Source organism: Phoenix dactylifera, chromosome 15, assembly GCF_009389715.1.
Source record: "Phoenix dactylifera cultivar Barhee BC4 chromosome 15, palm_55x_up_171113_PBpolish2nd_filt_p, whole genome shotgun sequence".
NCBI lineage: Eukaryota > Viridiplantae > Streptophyta > Magnoliopsida > Arecales > Arecaceae > Phoenix > Phoenix dactylifera.
The window spans coordinates 7,221,732-7,245,410 of record NC_052406.1 but is presented as its reverse complement, the minus strand read 5'-3'; the positions used below and the strand labels follow the sequence as shown (position 1 = coordinate 7,245,410).

The window sequence follows — 23,679 nt, the reverse complement described above, 5'->3', positions numbered from 1 at the left end:
GAAGCCACTAACCATAGAATAACATGCCACCCACTTAAAGAAATTAGAAAAGATTTACAAAACAAAACAAGGATAAAGAAGAAAAAGGAAATAGAGAAGAAAAAAGATTTTTGAGTTATGTTTGATACCGTTATTATCTTTTTGTGTTTTTTGCAGTGAAATATCATAAGAAGATTGGTATTGAAGGTAGTATTTGCAAAAAGATGATGCTACTTCTCGCTTCTATTTCCACTCTTTTTTGAACGTAATATAGTGCTTCCAAAAGCCTCAAAGGTTTTCCAAAAAATTAAAGACACAACATGGTTTCAGGTTCATCATACATGTCTTCAGCCTTCATTTGTCTTCTTTTTGAAAACAAAAGCAAATCCAAATAGACCCCAATCTTTCACTCCTCTTCCTTATTTTGCTTGGCTCTTTCCCCATTTCTAAATGCTAAACAATTGAGAAGTCTCTCTCACACACATTATATGAGATCGGATCTCCATTTAATCCATTGATCCCAGGCCTCATCTATTGGCCATGGACTCGGTTAGGACAAGTGGAGGAGAGGAGGGGAATTCTATTCCGAATGCTGGATGTCAACATCCCCTTCCCGAGCAGTATCGCTCTTGAAACAAGTGAACCAAAAGGTTTAGACTCGATTTAGGCATGATACCAGGCAAACCATTCAGTCTCCGAGCAATTCACTAGGTTCAGGTGTGGCTCACTTGAATCTGCCCCTAAATCGAGTGATCCCGGACCAAGCTAGCCTCGGTTTGGTATGAATTAGCTGGATTTCTAAATCCTTGCTCCTATAAGGATGGAACTAATCTTGGAAGGAATCTATGTTTACTTTAATAATGATCACATTAGTCTCTTCTGGTGGAATTTTTTTTTTTTTTACTTTTACATGTAATCTATATACAATTATTTTATGATGAGTTTTACCTTAAAAAAGAAACTTTTACAATGAATTATTACGAAATATGCATACAATTGTTTCTCCCTGGCTCCACATCATTATTATGGTTTTAGGTAATAGGGGCATAGGTGCTATCTTATCGTTCAAAATGTCATAGCACCTGTCTGATTCTACTATTCTAGTATAGTAGACTTAGAGTTGTCTATTGGCATAGTTCCATTTCTGGAGGTTTAAATCTTAAATGGTGTCATGCTTGAGAATTTCAACCCCATCCCACCTTACTTGAAAATTTTTCTGATAGTAAAGATATTGGTCTCGTGAGCAATAATACTTGATCTATCCAAGTATCTAGTAGGTTGGTTAGTGGGATGGCTTAGACCTTCCCGTTCTCACAAAAAAAAGAAAGAAAGAAAATAAAATTTGCAAAATAAACTATTTAGAAAATAAAAACTACAATCTAGATCGAAAAGTTTACACAATTATAGTTATCGTGTTTGCTTTTATTTTTTTTTTAATGATTCCACGTGCTAATAAGTTGCACACCTTTTTTCTTTTAAAGATAAACTGGTATAAAACCAATGGAGATATAACTTGCTTCAATTAGACCAAGGAAAAGGATACTCTGAGGTTAGAGATAGCATATGGGTCTGTGACCCCCTCTGCCTTGGGGGAGAGGTTGGGATATCGGTCAAATCAGTCGTCTTGTTAGAGAGCAGTTTGCGGAGAGAGTGCTTTTTATAATAGTTCTGGAGTTTAGGACCCCGGATGTGCGGGTGTGGAGATTGTCTTGCAGCTCGAGAGTCCGTATAAGGAATTGCTACAGCCTCTTCGGGGTGAGCAATGTCGGAGCTGTGACTGTGCCTGGGTTTGGAAGATATGAGTCTATCCGAGGGCTGTTTTGTTCCTTTGGAAGGTCTCTTGGGGGCGTCTGCCGACCAGATCTACTTTGAGGAGATGAGGGGTGGTGCGTTCCTTTGACCTGTCCTTACTGTGGGGTAGAGAAAACAGTGGATCATATCTTCTTCTAGTGTGTGAAAGCAGTATCGATCTAGAAACTGATTGACATCTCTCGAGAGGTGCTTTCTTCGTCGACCTCAGAGGCCTCATTTCTTCTATACCTGAAGAGGCGATTGAGAGGACCTCAGTTTATATTGGGTGCTTCTTTAGCGGCTTATGTCGTGTTCCACATCTGGTTCTCGAGAAATACCTGGATCTTTGGGAAAAATAGCATGCCTCCGAGGCTAGTTTTGGAGAGTGCGTGGGTGCAGGCTATCGAGATTTTCCACCTTGGCCATCCGGGAGTTTTTTTGATAGCTCGAGGCACCTGGGACTCTACTTTTGCTCATGTAGCATCTCATTTGGTGTTTATCACCTAGGAGCCTCATCTCCGAGTTTTCTTAAGGTGAACTTCGACGAGTATGCGTTGGAGGGTGGAAGGAGGGGTGGTGTTGGCTTTGTCATTAGAGGCCTGATTTTAGATTGGTTTCTACGGATGGGTGTCAGTTATTCACTTGTTTTGTTCCTGGGGCAGAGCTGAGGGCTGGCCTTAGCCACGTGTGGATTTCTTTGAGGGATGATACCATTATGTTGGAGGGCGACTTTGCTATAATAAATAGCTAGATCCGGGGGTGGACTAATGATGTGGGGCCAAACATCGTGATTCAAGACATCTGGCATTTTGCCGGTGGTTGTTCAACCTTTGTGGTGAGGCATGTTTATCGGAAAACGAATGGCACAGCAGATTGGATGGCCTTGTATATGGCGGATCATTCGGGAGAGCTTCTTTGATCTTCTAAGGCTCATGTACTCATAGCATTTAGGAACATTTTATTTTCTGATTTTCATTGCTATATTTATACCAGATTTGTGTAAAACGCCGCTTAAGCAAAAAAAAAAAAAAATCCTCTAAAGGTCCAAAGGCCGGCCATCATGCATTTTGTATAAATCACTTTCATGCTTATGTTACACAGCCAAATTTGAGTTATTTTAAGGATCCATCTGACGATTGATTGCATTATAAGTAACTCTTGGTCAAGATACCTAAGAATACATTGGTATCAAACTAATGTATGGTTTATAAATAAATAACATATTCTTTGTCTGGTCATGTGGTAGCATGTTTCTGATACTACCAAGGCATAAGGCCATCTAATATCTTCTTCATCTTCTTCATCGTCTTGTTCATTAGTTCTTGTTGGACTTACTTGATATTTGACTACATGCAAAGACTAAAAGATTAGGATAGTACCCCGATCCTATACATGTCCAAACTCGTTCTCACAATGATGCATTTTCCCCCCATATTTGAGCTTAGATGGTGTGCCTGACTGCTGATAGTTGAAGACGGCCAAAGAGGCCTTCCATTCTTAGATGGCCTGTTCTTTTGAAATATAAACATTATTTCATAATCCTCTTTAGTTATTGTTTCTATTCTAATTTTTATTATTCACTCAATCCTAGGAGACAAGTAAGTTAATCTATTAAATTAAAGCCTAGCATCCAATACTTTTGCCAGTCAAATTCAAAAATAAAGCATCAAGTAAGATACTAATCTGGCTAACGTTGAACTTGCTAAAATGAAATGGTTGAATAACTAAAAAATTAATTAGATTATTCAGGAATACACATTGCATGCTGAGATTACGTATTGAATTTCTAGTAGTAGATCCATAATAAAAAAGTTTTTATGATTGTTCCAGAAGAAATGAAACAAAGGATACGATAGAACTGGAACAGTTATTGTATGAGGTCTACCCAATGCTAGATGCAGAGGCGCATAATAGATCGATATGAACATCATGAGCTGTTCCGTAATAAAACCAGAATATCTGGGATAGTAATAGATAGCTTGCTCAGTTGAAACATATTCTATCTTTAATAAATTTAGAACCCTAAAACTAGTCACAAACCAGTGTAAAGGAGTATAAAATAAATGTGATCAGAGTCATATGGTGCAACTACTATTAGTCATAGGGTCATTGTGCTTGGCCGGCCAACGACAACAATGACTCCTTACTTCATGAAGAATTCAAATATTCCAAAGATTTCAGATATTTGCAATGACTTTGCAATGATATAATGTCTCACTATATTAAAAAATGCATGTTGCTACCTAAATTTTGAGATATGCGACAAGATATACAGTTTCCTAGCAGTAAAAATTGTACTCATCGTGGTCATGCATATATTAGACGTAAAATAGCATACTTTCACCTGAAATTATCAGCATGTCCTTTTTTTTTTTTTGAAGATGAGGGACGCAAAGATTGCCACCCTGTTTTATTAGAGAAGAATACTTACAAGGGGATATGTGCAAGGGAAATTACCAGCATGTCACCGCATCCAGTTTGCACCTCTACAAATATCTAAACTCATAGGGGGCAACTCGAAAATTTCCTCCAACCGATTCTGACCCGCGAACCGGGCCGGTGGAGTTGAACCGTTTCTAGGACCAACGCCAACCCCTTGGGGGCGCCGAAAGCGGGCAACGAATGGGGGAAGCGGAAGGCGGCCGCCGGCGGCAACGCGGCGTCGTCGACGGCGCCGCTGGGGGCGCTGTCGCCGAAGATGGGAACGCTGCTGAAATGCCGGTGGAAGGATGCGGAGCCTCACTTCCGGCGAGATCATCGAAAGCCGGCAGACGCCTTCCGGCGAACCCCACAACTTCGAGCACTATGTCCACTACTCCAGTGTGAGTCCATCCCCGTCTACTACTTCGTAATCTAGGGTCAGGTTTGGAGTTCTTTTCTTTCGTTCTTTCCCTCCTTTGAAGAAATTTGGCTTAGGTAGTGGGATAACAATGTGATTAAAGAGAAACAATGCTTTCCATGGTTTATATATATATATATATTAGAGAGAGAGAGAGAGAGAGAGAGAGAGAGAGAGAGAGAGAGAGAGAGAGATTTCCTTGAATTTATTGTAAAAGTTATGATCTTGCTTTCGTTTCTTGGATGTATAGGGAGATTATCTCCATATGGTTTTGAATATGATGTTCTCTTGCTCTCTTTGTCTGTTTTTCTTGAAGTTTCTATTTTGTTGGTTTCATGGCGAGGTTGGGGTTTCCTTTATAATTTAAATTGGTTCATTACATTCTTTAGTGGGCCAGGATGTTTTAGCTTGGAGTGGTGGAGGTAAATTTCAAGGGTGGTTTTAGATGAGAATACAGGAGACATATTCTTTTTGATGACATTTGCAATGGTTTTCTTGAATTTACTTTAAAAAAAGAATAGTTCTTGGTTTTCTAGTGTAAAGTAGATTTGTGCTCGAGTGACTGGATAAAATGGAAATTAAATATGCCTTCTTGCCAAGGTAGCTTCATGGTGCTCAAAGCCTTGCACTTGGCATCCCCGATTTTATTCTTGGATGTATCAAAAATTCTTTCGTTGATATTAATGAATGGGAGTTCTTTAAAACTTTGAACGAAATTAGTTGTTTTGAATGTCGTTTTACCCATCAAATATATTTAAATTTTCAGGGCCGACATAGTAAAGATGTTTGGGCACCCTAATGTAGTGTAAAAACTGGTAAAGTTTTCATTGGATTTTATCAAGTGCATTGTTGTGTCTCACTCTTCCCTATGTATCCTTTACAGTTTCGCATGATTGCATGGCATACATCTTTTTTTGAAAAATATTATGAGAAATTTTCAAGTTCACCTTTTTACTCTGAAGTTGTTTTAACATAAAATTATTCCATTTTGCAGTTGATAGGAGGCTTGATGAATAGATTAAGCTTGAGCAGCTGGATCTTAGTTCAGTGGATACTGATGTGTATGGAAAGGTATGGCATCATCTTAGCATTAATCTTAGTGACAATAAAAACTCATTGCATGTGGGACTGTCACATGCTGCACCTCCTTGATCTTTTGGATTTGATAAACAATTGTTTGTCCTCGATTATTCGTATTTGTAACTGCCACAAATATAAGAGATAGACATCTAAACATAGTCCAAAGTCATCAAAGTATCTTATGTGATGCTTTATAGGCCACAAGAATGAGGACACGGCACCAGAAATGGAAGATGGAGGAAGCAAGCGCGGAGGTATGCTTTACTGAAATCAAAATCTAAATCAGTTAACCTTTCAGTAACAACATGGACTTGGAAAAATCAATAATATAAATTACTTCGTTTCATTCTTTTATATAAAGTCGATATGATATTTCATTATTGTGTTTATTATTGTATACCTTCATTAATTTGTCTCGGCCCTTTTGTAAACAAAATCTCTGAAGCTCTTGGATGTGCTTATAATGAGGTTTCCAATAATCTTAAAGAGCTTTTCTGTTGATGAGAAAAAAAACAACCATTTACTTCTAATGGGTGTACTGTGATTAGTAGTTACTTTAAGTTGCACCACATCTTACTAGGGTAAAAAAACATACTTCTAATTGCTGTTGGATTTATTCATATTAGCTCTCATTATGTAATTTTAAGATAATTCGCTAGTGCAGTTCAAGTAAGCATTCAGTAATAATTCCAAATAAGATTTTAGATTTTTTCTTCATGTCTTGAATATTTTGATTAAGAGGACAAGTGTTGGCGCAATGGTAAGATTGCTCCATTATGACCTGGGTGTTATGGGTTTGAAAAACAGAAACAGCCTCTCCATTCAGCATAGTAGGGATGCCAAAGAGACCACTTTCTGATCTAGGACCGCATAGTTACCAGTCGTACTGGACTAGGGTTCTTTCAAATGCCCTGGAAGAGCACAAAAGTGATACTGGTATCTCCGTCAGGGTAAGCATCCTTTTGCACTTTCATTCATGTTCATTTTTCATTTTTAAAAGTTAGTGTTTGTCCCTTCTATTCTAGAATTAAACAAAAGAAAATTTTTGTCTATGTCAGGATATTCTTATTCACAATATAGCAATGATCACTCATGTTGGATTTTGTTAGCATTACTGCTACCATTATTTTGCAGACTATTGAATTTTGAAGTTATGCAAATGCATTAGTCATTCTCTGGTATATATATATAGTTTGTTTTTGCCACATCAAGTGCAGCATCTTATTCAAAAAGTCAAGATTGCTCACAGCCAGTTAGTTAAGCAGACATTTCCACCATTTGGAAGGCTTAAGTTGAGAGTGGCACATGCATACCATAGGCCTCTCCCTTCTCTTTCTAATTTGTGGAAATAATGTTTATCTTAAAAATTGTAATCAAGTATCAAGTTTGTCTGCTGATTTCTTAGTTAAACGTGTTATTATTTTTTAACTTTTGTCATTACATCAACCTAGAAAAGTAAAGGGGAAACTGATGCAGAAGACTAGAAAAAGTATCAATACTGCAGGTAACTTTGGAATATCAGAAGAAAGGTCTGAAATTTTGATTTCTTGATACAGTTGAATGATCCCTTGGTATTCTCACAGAAAAATAACAAATGTTTGCCTATATTTAGTATGTGCATCTCTATTTGAGACATTTATTAGGAAATTATATTACAATTAATGTGGTCCCAAAACTTAATTGCTTGCGAAGTTGAGGCTGGTTCCGGGTTTAATGGTTTTTTAATCAATTGATTGGACAGTATAGACAGGACTTTCTAATGGCTTAGTTAAGGATGTATGTGGATAATATATTTTTTCATTTTCTCTACATTCAGAAATATATAAATTCTGTGAAGGTACTATGTAACCATAAGAACTATGTAGCACTGCTTATGCTATAATGGAATTTTAACTTCAATGGAAATGGAATTGAAAATGAGGCCTTGATCAATATCCATGGACAAGGGATACCGCATTATGCCCAGTATACATTATAGAAAAGAATAGATAGATGAAAGGCATATGTAACAGAAATGGAGCCGATATATAATTTGGATAGGTGCTTTTGGGGTGTTTTCTTACCGATGTATCCCTTGACGACTTGGAGAAGAACTTTGGTCAAAGAACAATAAGGTGCACAATGTTGTATGGCTCAGAATGATTGGCACAAGTGTCCAAGCAAATGAGATGGATATGGTAGAAATAAAATCATTGATATAGGCTTGTAGTGAACTATTCTAATCATTAGTTGGGGACAAAGTGATGGTAAACCAATAGAGATTTTATTAGCATGTGCAACAACAATCTGATGAGGCAGTGATAAGAAGAGGTTTTTGATTATATATATATCAAAGGTTCTAGAAGGGGAAGTAGAAGACTAAAGAAAACATGGATAAGAGTCATAAAAAAGGATGTAAAAAGGCTAGAGATACCACCAGAGATAGCCCTTAACAGGAACAATTATTGATTGAAGATATGTGAAACTCACTTCTTATAATTCAGTTGGGGCTTGATGGTTGTAATAGTGGTTATGGCTTGGCCTCGTCGATAAGGAACTTTTGGTGCTTGTATGCCTTTGCATGAAATCTATCACGGCCATATTAGACGATGTAATCTCATGGAGATGACTTCCATGAAAACTGATGACTTTTGAGCAGACTTATGAGTCTGGATCCGGTACAGAACAAGAAAGGGAGGCAGGTCATTTGTACAGACCCCAAGGTCCTTGATTGCTACCTGAAAGCTGCCGGTAGTGGAGGTCTTGAGGTTGAAATTAGCAAATTGTTTTGGATTCATTGCCATCTTAGTGAATCATGATCACTTGGTTGAGTGTAATGAGCTGGGTGTTTGTTGACATCTGTGCCTCATAGCTGCGCAAGCTGCAGAAGCAACTCTCTTTGGGTCATACTATGTGACATGGCATCTCCCAATATGGCCATATGATGAAATATTCAAAGATTAGGCCAGCCGTGGGGTCTAAAAGAAATCTTCAGGGCCAGCGGTGGTCCTCATTGCATATTCAGACGTCGCTGGCATGGATTTTCAGAGGATTATGATTCTTATTGGATGGCCCTCGAGAGAAGCTGGTGCTGGGTCTTGATTCCAATATTATTTTGTGTTGGAGATCTTGTTTGACATTTACCAGTGGTTCAATTTCCGATGTCAATCTCAATTTTGTTTATTGGTCATCAGATTATGGATGGATAATTAATTACCAGTGGTGTTTTGATTGTAAAGCTGCACAGAGTTATTCCTCATCTTGGTGGGAAATGTTGGCAGATTTGCTGAATGGTGATGTTGGTTTTGGTGGCTGAAATCTGAGCTTCTTCTTAAAGCTATCCTACCTGAAAGGGTCCTTGAATACTTGATTTTTACCTCCTGGGCTTTTCATTATCGACCGTTCCTCCAGTGCAGTAGCAAACTTCTTCTTCTTTTCTCACTTTTTGCACTGAAATTTCTCAAATTATAATTATATAAAATTCCTACTATAACTGCATTCATCAACTGAAATAAGTAGACGAACATTCAAGGTTGCACATATTGATAATTTTTCGTTGTAATATCACAGTAACAATAAAAGATTATAAAAAAAAGCAGGAACCTTTTTTATTTTCTGCCTGACCAAAAGAAGAAAACTTGTGATTCGCCTTCCAAAAATCTCAGAAATGGCTAAGGCCCATTTGGCAGAGCTGTTTGAAGTGGAGCTTTTATAAAAAAAAAAGCTATTTATTATTTGGTAACTACATTTGTAAAATATTGTGGAACTTTAATATGTGTTTGGCAAACAAACTGAGGAAATACTTTTGTTATGACAAAATGACCATAAAGAATATTGCATAGTATTATACAACAGAGGGACATTTTCCGTAATTATATAATTTTATCATGAGTATTTTGGTTTAAAAAAATTATATCGTTAAAATAGTTTTTCATTTTTTTACCAAATATTTTTATTCCATCCAAAAATATTTTTAGAGTCAGAAAATACTTTTTAGCCCACTAAAAACTCTGCAAACGGAGCTTAAGAGATGAAAATAGTGGAGGGGTTTGTTGTTTGTCATGGAAAAAATAAAATAGAAGAAAAGAGGAGGAATAAAATCGCCGTAAAATCTCTCTGGTTGGCATAACTGGACCATGGCTATGGCTATGGCTATTGGCTATGGATGGATTTGATCTTGAAGCGCTTCAATGTTCGGTGACGAGGAAAATTGCGTCATCCCTTCTTCAAAGGATATGTTAGTTTCGGACTCGCATATTTGTTGCAATGGAGTATCGAGATATCTTGTTTATTTGGGTTTTATGACCACAAGGTCCACGGTCAACAATTTTTGGTATTATTTCATATACCCTGTGGGGCTTCTTTTGTGTTACACAGCTGTTCCAAGTCCCTGAGTAACATTTCGGCACCACTTAATTGGTCGGACGCAACGTGTCAGAAGATCGTGGTATGTGGTTTATTGTTCCACGTTCCTAGATGGGTCGAGTGAATCAAAGTCGATGGGCCAGTTTCATTGTCCTAGAGGAAGATTTGGCCACGGTCATCAGCTAGATTTGAAAGGTCCAAGAGGTAATTGTTGCGTCCTCTCTTCGCTGGTGGCTGATTATGTAGCCAGTCACTTGGGTAGTGCTCTGTGGATTGGAGATGGAAAGTTGTTTTAGGCACTTTGAGGTATTTTATTTTTTGATTTTATTGGGTGTATCCATACTCGCCAAGTATGATTCATCTGCCGTAGGCAAAAAAAAAAAAAAAAAAAAAAAAAAAAAAAAAAAACAAAGCCGATGGGCCATTTGCTCCTACTTCCAAGTCTCTTCTAAATGGACTCGTGGGGTTGAAACGGTCATAGTAGCTGCGGTCATGGTTAGCAGCGCCGAGCTATAGAAATGCCTCCGTCGCCACGCGGTCTTTCTTTGAAGCGACGACCTGACCAAGCGATTGACGGCGGTCATGCGGCCACGTTCATCTTCTTATGCGCGTGGCGGCCCACCGACTGCGGAATTGGCCTCGGATCGCGACCGGTTCGTTTATCCGGATCGAGCTCGACCGGCTGTCCCAGGTCAATTGTTTTTTTTTCCTTTTTTATAGAAAAAAAATTCCTCCCGAGCGGACCAATTGGATGCAGTTTCTCGACTCCGGTTAGGTGGTTCGGTAATTGCATAAAAAAAACTAGGTGATTTTCAACGTAATTGTAGTCAAATATGGCTAGAGGGAGAAGTTTCAAAGAAGGATATTTTTTGGCTTGTGGATGACTGGTTGACTCAGAAAATTTTAGTGTTATAAGGATTTTTTTTTGTTTCTTGGTTAAGACTGCTGATTCTTCTTTCGCAACGTGGACTATTATCATTCTTCCATTTGTATATATCTTGGAACAATTATTGTGCGTGGATTCTTTTTTCGCGTGAAAGATACACTCCTAACCCACATGAAAGAGGGTGAAGCCAGAATTAGAACTCGCTGCAAATTTAAATACCTGATATCTATGCTAATGTGCGTTTTCCGAAGCTATGCACAAGCATTTAAACTCTGAAACTCTGTTTTAAACTCTAAAACTCTGTTACAAGGAAATGATGGGTGGGTGACAGGATGACTGGTTTCTCCTATTAACATCATAGAAGGTTGCAACTTTTTTGGATGGGACTGCATTTCATATGGCCAATGGAATTATACTTACTTATCTCGCCTCGAGCACTCTTGACATAAACTGGTTTTAAAACCTTGTCCCTTTGCAGTTTGGACTGACCGAAATCTAACTAAACTGGCCCTTATTGTTTAAAATATTGGATTGGTTTGATCCAGAAACATGCTTTTCTATTTAGAGTTGTCGCTTCAGGCTTTCAACATCGTAGAATTTGTTCGTTAGACGTTAATCTTGCAAAAAAAAAAACTTGGTGGTAATATGACTTGTTTATTATTGGCGATCCATCTGCGAGTGAGACCGTGGATGCGCGTGTAATATGCCAGTCTTGCATGCTCTCTCCAATCCAAGAAAAGGAATTCACCTCAGTAGCATTTCCTGACAAAATAATGTTTGAGTATATTTAACTATGAATACAAAACTAATGTCTTGTAATAAATGGCCATGCCCGGTCTGGGCTTTGACTCAGTCTAAGTTGAACATGTAAGACTTCACTGAAGTCTTGTATTCAAGGATATATTTAGCTTCAAACTCACTGATTTATTGTCGAAGAGCTGTAAATCAGCTACTCACACAACTCTAATATGAGCATAACCAGCTACATCACTAGCAAAAAAATTATATAAAGTAAACTATTGCACCTTCATTGTGCCTTACTCATATCAGAATGAGCAGGGAGGGGTAGGAAAAAAGGAAAAAAAAAAAAAAAAAAGGAGGGGAAGGGAAAAAAAAAAAGAAGAAAGAAATTTACTTCTAAACTTCACGCTTAATTTTTCTATGTTATATAGTGTCGGTGGATTGGTCTGAACCAGAAAACTCATCCCGCCGAACCAGAAGATTCCAAACAGCATACTGCTCCTAGATTATAGAATTTGAGAGAGCTTGGTACGGTGATAAACATTATCCAAGAGAGATTGTTATTGTAACAAATACTACAGCAGTCTTATAGTATCCGTATAATTATCATGTAACCAATATCTATCTATACAATGAGAACGAAACCTCACATATTGGTGAGGAAAGCATTCTAAATTTTTAAATTTCTGCATCTTACACCTGGAACCCACTTGATAATCACCAATCTCAAGTGCACTAATCCTGAACCATCACAGAGAACCAAGTTACTTAGGAGGTAATGGAGACACGGAGATGGTAGTAATACTTGATCAATTAATGCCATTGATGGCCATTCCAGAACCCAAACTTGCACCTAGTGGACCAGTTCTCTGATTTCTCTGCCGTTTCAATCATTCAGTACGGTGATGACTACATAAATGCATCACGATGCGTAAGATTCACATTAACGTGTGCATCATGAGGGTACAACCATTAATACTCCCCGTACCTTGATGCAAGATGTGTGGCCAGGGTTGCATCTGAGAGCTGCATCAGATCACCGCATGGTTTTTTTAGCATGAGGTCTATTCCATCCAGGTAGAGGGAAGGGTGCGAGTTTAGATTCATTTCTTTCTCTTCCCCTCCTACATTAGCTCCCACGTAAGTCACGACCCACAAGTGACGGACGGTGATTGGATCTTTTCATACCCTTTTTAATTTAGTAAATAAACCCCCTTCTTGTCGAAAATAAAAAAAAATCGGCATGGTGGGCCTTGACCGAATCCGACGTGGCACGGTGGGCCCCGCGGTGTCCTTGACCGTGGGCACTTCCCGGTTCCGTCCCTTTCCCTCGTGGCAATTTGTTCTACCAGGATCTTCTTCGCTATGTCCTCCCACACACCAAACACCTTGCGTGTCCTATGCTGACTCACCTCACAGTGGGACCCACACTACGTGCCAGCAACTTTAGGCTCATATAGCTGTTTCCTGTTTGGAAAGAGACCGCTGAGTCGCTACCGTTGAAGGGAGGCGTTTTGACCAGTTACGGGCAGCGGGCAGCTGGAAAAACCCGCACGGGCTGTCGCACGGGCTGTCTCTTGTTTGACGAGAAAACAGCACTTATTGGTAACGTGGCAACTCTCCATTGAGTTACACCACATGGGTCCCGGTGTGTGACCAACTGCAACCTTCCACGTAATCAGTGAAGGCTGTTTCGCGTACGAGAGGAGACAGCGGAGGCGCTCCCCCTCCGCGTGCCAGGACCCTCCCCCTCCAACTCTCCAAGCCCACACTCAAGCTGACCAGAAAGACAACGAAAAGATATCCGCGATTTTTCTCGGAGGAGATAGAGAGAGAGAGAGAGAGAGAGAGAGAGAGAGAGGAAAATTCTTGATGGTTTACGCTTAAAAGAAGAAAAAAAAGGAAGAAAGGGAAAAGAAAAGAGAGAGAAGGGGGAAGGAGGAGGGTAAAGGGTGCTCGAACCTTCGTCGGATCGCTTTCGAATCTCTAATCCGTTAGGCGTTGCTAGATTCGAGCTCCGATTCGGGTCGCAACGGTGGTCTTCTGGGCAGAAATGGTGGGGGATTGGGGGTTCTGCTGAGGGTCGGAAGGCGGTGGGGTTCTTGGGAGGGGGTGGATTTGGATGGATCTGGCGGAGTAGCGGTGGGTCTTGGGTGGAAGAATGGCGGCCGTGGAGCGGGACGCGATTGTGCTTTGGTTTCTATGGCTGATGCTGGTTTTCCACCCCGTCACTAGGGTTCTTGCCAACGTGGAAGGTATGTTCATAATCTTTTGATCTTCTTATGCTGTCCTGCTGCTGTGACCGATGCTTTGGTTGGTTGAAACGATGGTGAGTGGAACAGGATCTGGACATTTTTGGTAGCTTAGATTATGTTGGTAATTAGATCATCTAGATCTGTATCTGTATTATTTGACAGGTTTATGGGCTGATGGAGGTGAGAGGGTTTGAATTGTGTGGAATTCTGTGAGAAAGGTGGTTATTTGATCCATTTAGCTAGAGTTGCTTTGGTCTCACCATGAATTTCTATGCCTATAGTTCAGATAATTTTGTATTTTCTTTTTCGTCTTGTTTTACTGTCTTAATTTTCCTCTGGCATAAAATTGGTGAGCTAGGACACTGGAAGTTTAAGTGTTTTGATTGAGCTGTTGGGATTTGGAACTCAAGAACCTGGTGCACCTAGTAATCGACTTCATTAGGGAAGTTGTGCTATTAGACTTGGAGAAGACTTCGATTTATAGGTTTCTTTGCTTCAGCAAGTGGAATTTTCTTCCGCCTTTTCTTCCTTCCAGAATGAGTTTTGTCAATGATAATTCCTACTGGATATTGTAATTTTGTGCTCCATGCACACTTATTGTATTGTTTGCATTTTTTCCCAGCTCATAAGGTGAAATATGATAGAATATGATATATTTTCGGATCTCTTTCAATGCTTCTTATTGATCAAGTTGCTACTTGTTGGACCTACTAGTGTTCACTTAACTTTGAATGAAATTTATCCAGTTTGGACATTAACTTTCAGGAACTTGGTTGGTGTTGGAGACCATACGAAGTTGGAGTAGCTATAGAAGAAAGGGTTAGGAATGAACTAACCGTCTCAAAGTTGCCGATTTCTTTTTGGGAGTTATGTGATTGATTCATTCCTTTAGTGACTTAAGAAAATATTATGCAAAATAACAAAAATGCATGAATTTTGTGTTGTCCAGAATGCTCCACAACAAAAGTCTAGTCAAGCAGGATGAGCATGGGATACATTAAAACATTAAAGTCAGTGTGCTGTAAAACTAGGACTGGTAGCGTGAGTAATGGCTCTATTAGAGGCTACAGATTGGAGAACTAGGTGTTACGTCAAATGAAAGTAGAGCGACAGGAAGTATGGCGAAGATTTCATCATGTATAGTGAAGAGAGGTGCTCAGATTTATGGAAAGATCAGAAAAGAAACGGGAAGACTGAAAGTTACGTGGATGGAGATGAAAAAAAGGAACTGGAAAATCCTGCAGTGAGGCAAGATGTGGTCCTTACAGAAGTGATAGACAAATAAGTTTTCTTGAATCTTACTCCAAATAGCTGAGACGAGGTTCAATATTGGTTATAGTTATGGCTTGCAATTTATTAATTGTCGAGTCATTCTTCAAATGCGGTATTTTTTCTTAACTATTATTATATATGTTAGTTTCAGCAGTATATTGTCTACTAAAGTAATGTGTTAATTTTTGTTTTTTTACTACTGACCTTGTTTTTGGTTCTACTTTTTCATCAGTATATTTTACTTTTAACACATAACATTTTCTAATCAGTTCCTGATGGTATTTGCTTTTTGCCCTGAATAGGTGATGCATTGCATACTTTACGGACCAACCTCAATGATCCCAGTAATGTGCTGCAAAGTTGGGATCCAACTCTGGTCAATCCATGCACATGGTTCCATGTTACATGTAACAATGACAATAGTGTTATTAGAGTGTAAGTGGATGAATCTCTATTGCACATCTTAAAAGTGTGACAGTCTTTTGATTTGCTCAGGGCTTATTGTAATTATTGTTTTCCATGTTCCTCCCAGTGATCTTGGAAATGCACAATTATCTGGTACGTTGGTCCCCCAGCTTGGCCAGTTAAAAAACCTGCAATACCTGTAAGTTCTGGATTGTATCGGGGGATCTCTGGGTGATTCACTGATTGTTGAATAACAAATGAAGCAGTTTAATAAGATTGCATTTGCATTCTTACATAATTCAAAATAACTGTTGACAGTATTTTCTACACGATGTTGTACCAATATCTATATGGTAAGCTTTGCATGCTGCTACCTGTTTGTTTATTTTTATGTAATAATATTATTGAATGGAAAAAAAGAATGAAAGGTAGAGGTGGGGCTACATATCTAGTTCCAATTGTCACGAGTCAACATAGGTTGTTTTCCTTCTTCCTGACATGTTACCAGGGCATTTCCAGTCTTGTTTCAGCTGGAAGGCATTGCTCAAATTAATATCATGGTTGGAGTATACATCACTAATTTCATCAAATACCACTAGCAATCTTAATGGGCCTTTCAGACCACTGACCCAAGTGATTATTTAAGTCTTATTTTGTGTAAAATGGGTCAAAGATATGCTTAATGGATTTTTAAAAGGAAGCATTCTACTGGTTATATCACTATTTCATTCCCCTAAGTGAAAACTGATACACATTATGATGATATAGTAATATGATTTTTTTGCTTTTATTGTACCATATCTTGAATTCTTGATAACTATATAGGACATAGGAGTTTAATGGGTCAAACTAGGATCCCCTTGATTTTTAGAACATTTATTTCTTGATAACAAGTTGCATTCAGTACATTAACTATGCTTATTTCCATTTTTTAAGGCTAGCTAATTAGTTTACATGCATAATTGGAAATGATGTATGGGAGCATGTGATACAATAGAACAGTAAGGTATCCATCGTTCATTGACCTTTGAAAGATCAAGAAAAAGGTAGAGAAGAGGAAGAAGGCAGGGAGAAAACAAGAGGAAAACTGAAGAATCCATTTAAAGTTTTAATGGAACCCAAAATAGGAGACTTGAATTTCATGGTTCTCATAATTTTGGCATCATTTCACATAGAAACGAATTTTTAATCAATTCTACAACATCCAGCCATGCGATTTAATGAGGTATCCCTACTAGGCCTGCTAATCTTTTCTAAAACTACTTAATAATAAGAAACTTTGTCCCCACTCTTGGGAATCATGATGACATAATTGAATAAATCCATCGATCTATGTTGGAGCTTGAGTCCATCCTTGGAACTAATATGTTAAAAACTGGGAACAGAAATGATATCTATCGAGGAAAATATGAGCTTAAAGTAGCACTAAGTAAAAGAGTGGTACAATGAGTGAGATTGCGTTTTGGGATGGGATCAACACTATTATATTCCAGTTCTCACTTCTAAGCTAAACGCATGTTTAAAAAGTGTATTGACATGACATAGAAATGAACATTTCATTATGAGGATATGGCAGAATGTCAAATGGGTGGGAATCGTAAATATGGGTAGGCATATTGTTTGAAGCAACTTTTATGCTACATGACAAGTTTTCATTTTTTATAGATTATTAAATTTTTGGCAACTAAAGATATGTTGCCATCAATGTCACCGATATACAATAGCTTCAGTAGGCATGCCAGTAATTCCTACGTAGTTTGCACCTCTGTGCAACTGGCAAGTTTAAGACTACGGAATAGAAAAGGCTATGCACATGATACAATGTATATGGTTGTCTTTCTGTTCTCCAACTTTGGTTTTCCTGTATTTATCATAAGATGTCTATTACTTGCCATAAATTTCTCTGCTCAATTTTGACTATAATTCTTTATTCTTCAGTCAATATTTATGTTAGAACTTGAAGATCACAGTCTCTTGAAAATTTCCTAGTCTTATTATTTTTAGTATGAATAATTGAACTTACAATTTTTTTCTTGACAGGGAACTTTATAGCAATAACATTAGTGGAACAATTCCTACTGAGCTGGGGAGTCTGACAAACCTGGTGAGCTTGGATCTGTACTTAAACAATTTCACCGGGGGAATACCTGACTCGCTGGGAAATCTTTCAAAACTTCGTTTCCTGTAAGAATCCTTTATATTTCTATTCTATCATTGTAGTTTATTTCTGCTTTTCTTTATTAAACTGTTGGCTTTAAATGCTCGGTTACTTATCATTTGATCATCTTGTTTGTTTGTTTTGAAATTCATTATAGAGAACTATTAATGAACCTAAATTTCCTAGTCTGGGTGAATATTATCCTTTAATTTCTGCAGATGTTCTTTGTAGATCATGATATTTCAGAAGACTAACAAGCAACAACTTACTATACCAAATTGATATTGATGACAAAGTGCATTCCCATCTGCTTGTTTGAGCTTAGTTTTTGTTGGATTAGCCTGCAAGCAATCCTACTACTGATTGAGAGAAGTTGATATAAATCGGTCCATCACTGCTGCAAAATATTGGCAATGATGTATGGACCATAATCATTGGTCCTGACGTTGGGATGTGGGTATAAATTCCAAATCATTTTTCCCTTTTATTGTTTGTTTAGAAACATCCCTACCTATTTCTTATTTTAACAATTCTGTATCAACCAATTTGTATGGGGATGCTTTTATTAGAAAAACTTTCTGTTGTGTGCGTTTGCAGTATAGCTGGATATTATAAGTTGTTACTGCATCTTCATTGACAGTCTTGTTTCCATGTGCTATGCTTTTCATAATGAGAATCTGAAAATATCCTATGCTTTTTTTTTTCTATTGGTGGGGATGGGGAGGGGTTGGCGTGGGGTTGTTTCTGGGGTGATTTGTGATTGCCATGTCTTTGGGACATGAGGAAGTTTTCTACAGTACCACAGTAGGGTAATTGATGTTGTATGGTTCAAAAATGTAGGGCAGTCATGAGGATGTTTATAGAGCTTCACAAAGACAGAATGTTGCTGTTGATGCGTTTGTAAACTAAGAAGAAGAGGTCTGGGAAACCGTATGTTATGCTGTTTTTGGACATCTTAAATTTCAAAATCATGTTATTATCCTATTACTTAGCTTTATCTCAATTCTTAGTTGATCTTATAGTAGGTGTTTTGGTGGTTAAAAGGGGAAAGTTCAAATATAGAGTTGAAAGATGATGGTGAGGAAAAAATTATGACCTTAAAACATTTTATTCAAATCAGATATTTCTAGGTCCAGAATTTAGAGATTTTGTAAAGCTCTATTTTACCTCCAAACATTAAGTTATTTAAATAACAGCTTTTAATTTCAAAAAAAAATGGTCGCATAATATTATTTGTTTTCTAATACATCCAGATGATTAAGGTAGCATAGGAGTTACAGCGATGGATGATTAAGCTGTGGGTAAGCAAATAAGATGAAAAAGGAAGAAAAATTAAAGCCAGCTTTTACTAAAGTTGTATCAAAGGATTTGAAAAGGTTGTGTTAAGAGAAGAGATGCTCTTCGTATTCATAATTAATGTCTGATAAGAGGGAAAACAAGTAGTTTGGGAGAAGCATAACTGTTATGTTTATAATCATAAATAAATTTGAACCACTTTCTCTATGTAGTGTAATTTTTTTTCTTTATTAAAATTCGTACTTTCCTTCTGTAAATGACATCTTTTTATGAATCAAAAATAGGAAATATCATAAGTTTAACGATAAAATGACAAATAGTCATGGAGTTTGCAGACCGATTATTTATTCAGTATTCTGTAAATATATGTGTTGAACATCCATTTTTATAATTTCTTTGTTCTTGAATTTTTTTGGAAGGATAGCCGGCTTAACAACAACAGTCTGTCGGGTCAAATTCCTCCATCATTAACCAAGATCAATAACCTCCAAGTTCTGTAAGTCTATATCATGCACTAGTCTACCCCATTATTTTTCTTTTGCAAAATTGTTCTTTCTTAATTACATGAACTAGAATGAACAATCTTTTATGATAAACATGCAGGGATCTGTCAACAAACAATCTATCTGGAGAGGTTCCATCAACTGGCTCTTTTTCACTATTCACCCCCATCAGGTTTCTTGCTGATAAATCTTGTCAACTAATTGGACCTTCTGTGGTTTTAGCGGGATTGCTCTAACACTCACCATGGAGACTTTATCCTGCAGTTTTAATAACAATCCTCTATTATGTGGCCTGAGTACGGGAAAGCCTTGTCCGAATTCTCCTCCATTTTCTCCACCTCCTCCATATAATCCAACACCAAACTCTTCACCAGGTAAAACTTTGATTATTCTGTTTATGTTGTGAAACTCTTGCAAAAAAGATCTGGTTAACTTTTGTTTTGTTTTTAATGATCATGCTGCAAAAGACGGTAATCCACTTTATTATAATCCTAATGCCTTGTTCAGCAGAAATTGGCCTACAAAATTATTTCATTTATAACGCCCAAAGTAAGATGTCTTGTATCTCTGCCAGTGGGCAACCAAAATCTCTCCTATGACTCGGCCAAAGTGTTAGGGAATTTACATTTGGTTTTGGTTTGAAATGGCAGTCTTTTAGTTTTGATTATTGCAATGACATATTGAGTTCTCAAAATGAACTATGGGGGTCATCATGTTCTTTTCCTTAATTTTTGAGCTAAATCATCTAAGGAGGCCCCTTTGAGTTACATGCATTACACTTCTTTCTGATATGCATTTTACTGACATGGGACTGGCTAAATCGTAGAAAACTGTGACGTGACCTATTCTTACCTCTGCTTCTGTCATTTCAACAGGAAGTAGTGCCTCTAGCACTGGAGCAATTGCTGGGGGGGTTGCTGCAGGTGCTGCTTTGCTGTTTGCTGCACCTGCAATTGGGTTTGCATGGTGGCGTCGTCGTAAACCGCAAGAACATTTCTTTGATGTACCTGGTTAGTACTATTAGGAATGTTAATAGATTATTCACAAAAATATGATATAATTTTCTTAAAATTTTCTTGCACAGCTGAGGAGGACCCTGAAGTTCATCTGGGCCAGCTTAAAAGGTTTTCTTTGCGAGAACTGCAAGTTGCAACTGATAGTTTTAGCAATAAGAATATTCTTGGCAGAGGAGGGTTTGGAAAGGTCTATAAAGGACGACTTGCAGATGGTTCATTAGTGGCAGTAAAAAGACTAAAAGAAGAGCGCACACCAGGTGGGGAGCTTCAGTTTCAGACGGAAGTTGAGATGATTAGCATGGCTGTACATAGAAACTTGCTCCGTCTTCGTGGGTTTTGCATGACGCCCACAGAGCGGCTGCTTGTCTATCCCTATATGGCTAATGGAAGTGTTGCATCATGCTTGAGAGGTATTCTATTATCCTTCTATTACTTGCCTATTTTTATGCCATGAGCACCTTTAGGACTTCCTGCCCTAAGTTTCCTGTTCTCAGTTACTGATGGGGGCAATAAGAATTTAAGGCACTCTCTTTATTTCACTTTTAAGGTCAACCTTGGGGCAATGGTAAGGCTGCTTCATTTGTGATCTGAAGGTCACAGGTTCAATATATAGAAATGTGCTTGCCGCATGGGATGAGGTTGCATGCATCTGACCCTCTCTAGACTCTCGAGTGGCTGGAGCCTTGTGCACTGGGCCATCCTTTTTCCCCCTTATTTCACTTTTATGTAAATGCTTCAGAGAAACTATTTTTTCTACTTATTTGTGGACGGACATGCATTCACAAAGCAACAAACATGAGAGCACTGACCCATACATCCTATGAATGCACACTTGCACCTATACACATCTACACATCTGTATTCAGGTACCAGTTTTTAGCATTTCTAGTGGTTTTAGTGTCCTAAAAGTCTCCTACTGGTAATCTGCAGAGCGGCCTCCATCTGAGCCACCACTTTCTTGGCCAGCTCGAAGAAGAATTGCACTGGGGTCTGCAAGAGGACTGTCTTATTTGCATGATCATTGTGATCCAAAGATTATTCATCGTGATGTCAAAGCTGCAAATATTTTGTTGGATGAAGAGTTTGAGGCAGTTGTAGGAGACTTTGGCTTGGCCAAACTTATGGACTACAAGGATACACATGTAACAACTGCGGTGCGTGGAACAATTGGGCACATTGCTCCAGAGTATCTATCCACTGGAAAGTCCTCGGAGAAGACTGATGTTTTTGGGTATGGAATCATGCTTCTCGAGCTCATTACAGGGCAAAGAGCATTTGATCTTGCTCGTCTCGCAAATGATGATGATGTGATGTTGCTCGACTGGGTAAGCACTGTTCTCACATCTCATATAGTAGGTTCTTGAATGCTTTTCAGGGTTTATTTGGATGAGTTCCTTCAAGTAATAGGTTTTAGATAAAAGTTAGAGCAATTATTGGCAACTATGTCAAATTGGATCAATTTTGATTTCACTTAGTTTTTCCACTAGATTTTTCATGGTTAGCATGGGACTTTCGAGATTTGGCAGTTCATTTAAAAACTTTTTAAAGCATGTTTTGTTTGGTTCTCAAGGGAACAATGGTAAATATTATATTGCTTATTTATCATTTAATTGCTGTTTGAAATTAGTGGAGCAATGCCTGAACCTTCAACTTGGTCGACAACAGAGTATTGTGGGGAAAAAAAGAATCACATTTTCACTGACCTTTAACTGACCAGGTGCACAGTACATGGAGGAATCCCCTTTTTTTTGTTGCACAAAGTAAGATGTGAAGTCAATGCTTAAATGTCTAAGTATATATTTTTCACTTTGGATTGCCACCATAAAATTTCTCCCAAATACATGGCCAGTATCCTGGGGATCTGAGATTTGCAGAAATATCTTTATGAATAGTAGATGATCTATGGCGCTTATATTCTAGACTGAAAGTTGAGCTCATGAGAGGCCATGAAGCTATGGATACTGAGGATGGACTCCATACTTCCATGATAGAACTATCTGTGACAAATTAATGCATCATTCACGTTTTATATTTTGTGGAAAACCAGAAGGAAAAATAACCATTAATCATACTTCATCTTTATGAAAACGCAGTTGGTGGTCAACTTGATTTATGTGTAATTTATGTTCTGCTCGCAGGTAAAAGGACTCCTGAAAGATAGAAGGCTGGAAACGTTGGTCGACCCTGATCTACAAAACAATTTTGTAGAAACTGAGGTGGAGTCACTCATACAGGTTGCCCTGCTCTGCACACAGGGCTCCCCAATGGACCGGCCAAAAATGTCAGATGTGGTGAGAATGCTCGAAGGCGATGGCCTTGCTGAGAGATGGGAGGAATGGCAGCAAGTGGAGGTGGTACACCAGGAGGTGGAGATGGCCCCACACCGCAACTCCGAATGGTTTATCGACTCCACGGACAACCTGCCTGCGGTTGAATTGTCAGGTCCAAGGTGACCATCAAAATGGATTTAAAAGAAATTATTCACAGGTTCTTCCCCCCTTGCATCTTCCATAAGCCCATTCTGTAACCAAGCGAAATTCACATTTGTCCATATGAAGCTGGGGCCATTGTATTATCTGCAGCAATTTATTGATTGTGAAATGCAATCTTCTTCCCTTGTGATGCTGCGGTGCTAGCAACCTTCTTGCAGGAGGCAAATTGCAGACTTTGCAAGTAGGACCTATTTTGCTGTTTACACTGCAACAACAATTTCTGTATTAACAAAAGCTCTTGTTAGTGATGCACGGTGAGAGTATTTTGTACTCTGATGGTTAATGCATGATAATTTTTATATTGACACCTAACAAATTTATCCATAAGCAGTATACCAAGCATTGTTCTAGGATGGCTTTTTATGATGAATATTGGTAGTCCATGTTTTACAATGCAACTGTTCTTCGCCAAGTTGCAGATCCCAGAAACCGTCTCGCTTTATGCATTTATTGGCATTTGAGAATTGAGATGTGCACTTGCATAACTTGTTCTGGTTATCAGCTTACATTCTATCGTGCTTGAGAACCAAGAGTTAATTCACTGTGGCCATCTATAACGGTCAATTTTTTTATTTTCTGTTTCTGTAAATAAAATGAAATTTCTTTTTACAATCCAAATTGT

At 38.3% G+C, this 23,679-nt stretch overlaps 1 protein-coding gene and 1 long non-coding RNA gene across 3 annotated transcripts; both read left to right on the top strand.

The window, feature by feature from the left end:
* The first annotated feature begins 4,249 nt into the window (after positions 1-4,249).
* LOC113463433 lies at positions 4,250-7,166 on the top strand. The gene is made up of 4 exons (XR_003387631.2): positions 4,250-4,592; positions 5,611-5,680; positions 5,887-5,943; positions 6,497-7,166. It is a non-coding gene; the product is annotated as an uncharacterized LOC113463433 (long non-coding RNA).
* A 6,338-nt stretch (positions 7,167-13,504) lies between these two features.
* SERK1 (somatic embryogenesis receptor kinase 2) lies at positions 13,505-23,518 on the top strand. Of its 2 annotated transcripts, NM_001301676.1 has the most exon segments (13): positions 13,822-13,915; positions 14,078-14,095; positions 15,490-15,622; positions 15,720-15,791; positions 17,633-17,696; positions 19,466-19,542; positions 19,650-19,721; positions 19,772-19,923; positions 20,425-20,559; positions 20,634-20,975; positions 21,496-21,890; positions 22,704-23,014; positions 23,470-23,518. In NM_001301676.1, coding segments are annotated over 13 exon segments (1,914 nt in total).
* Positions 23,519-23,679: the final 161 nt, after the last annotated feature.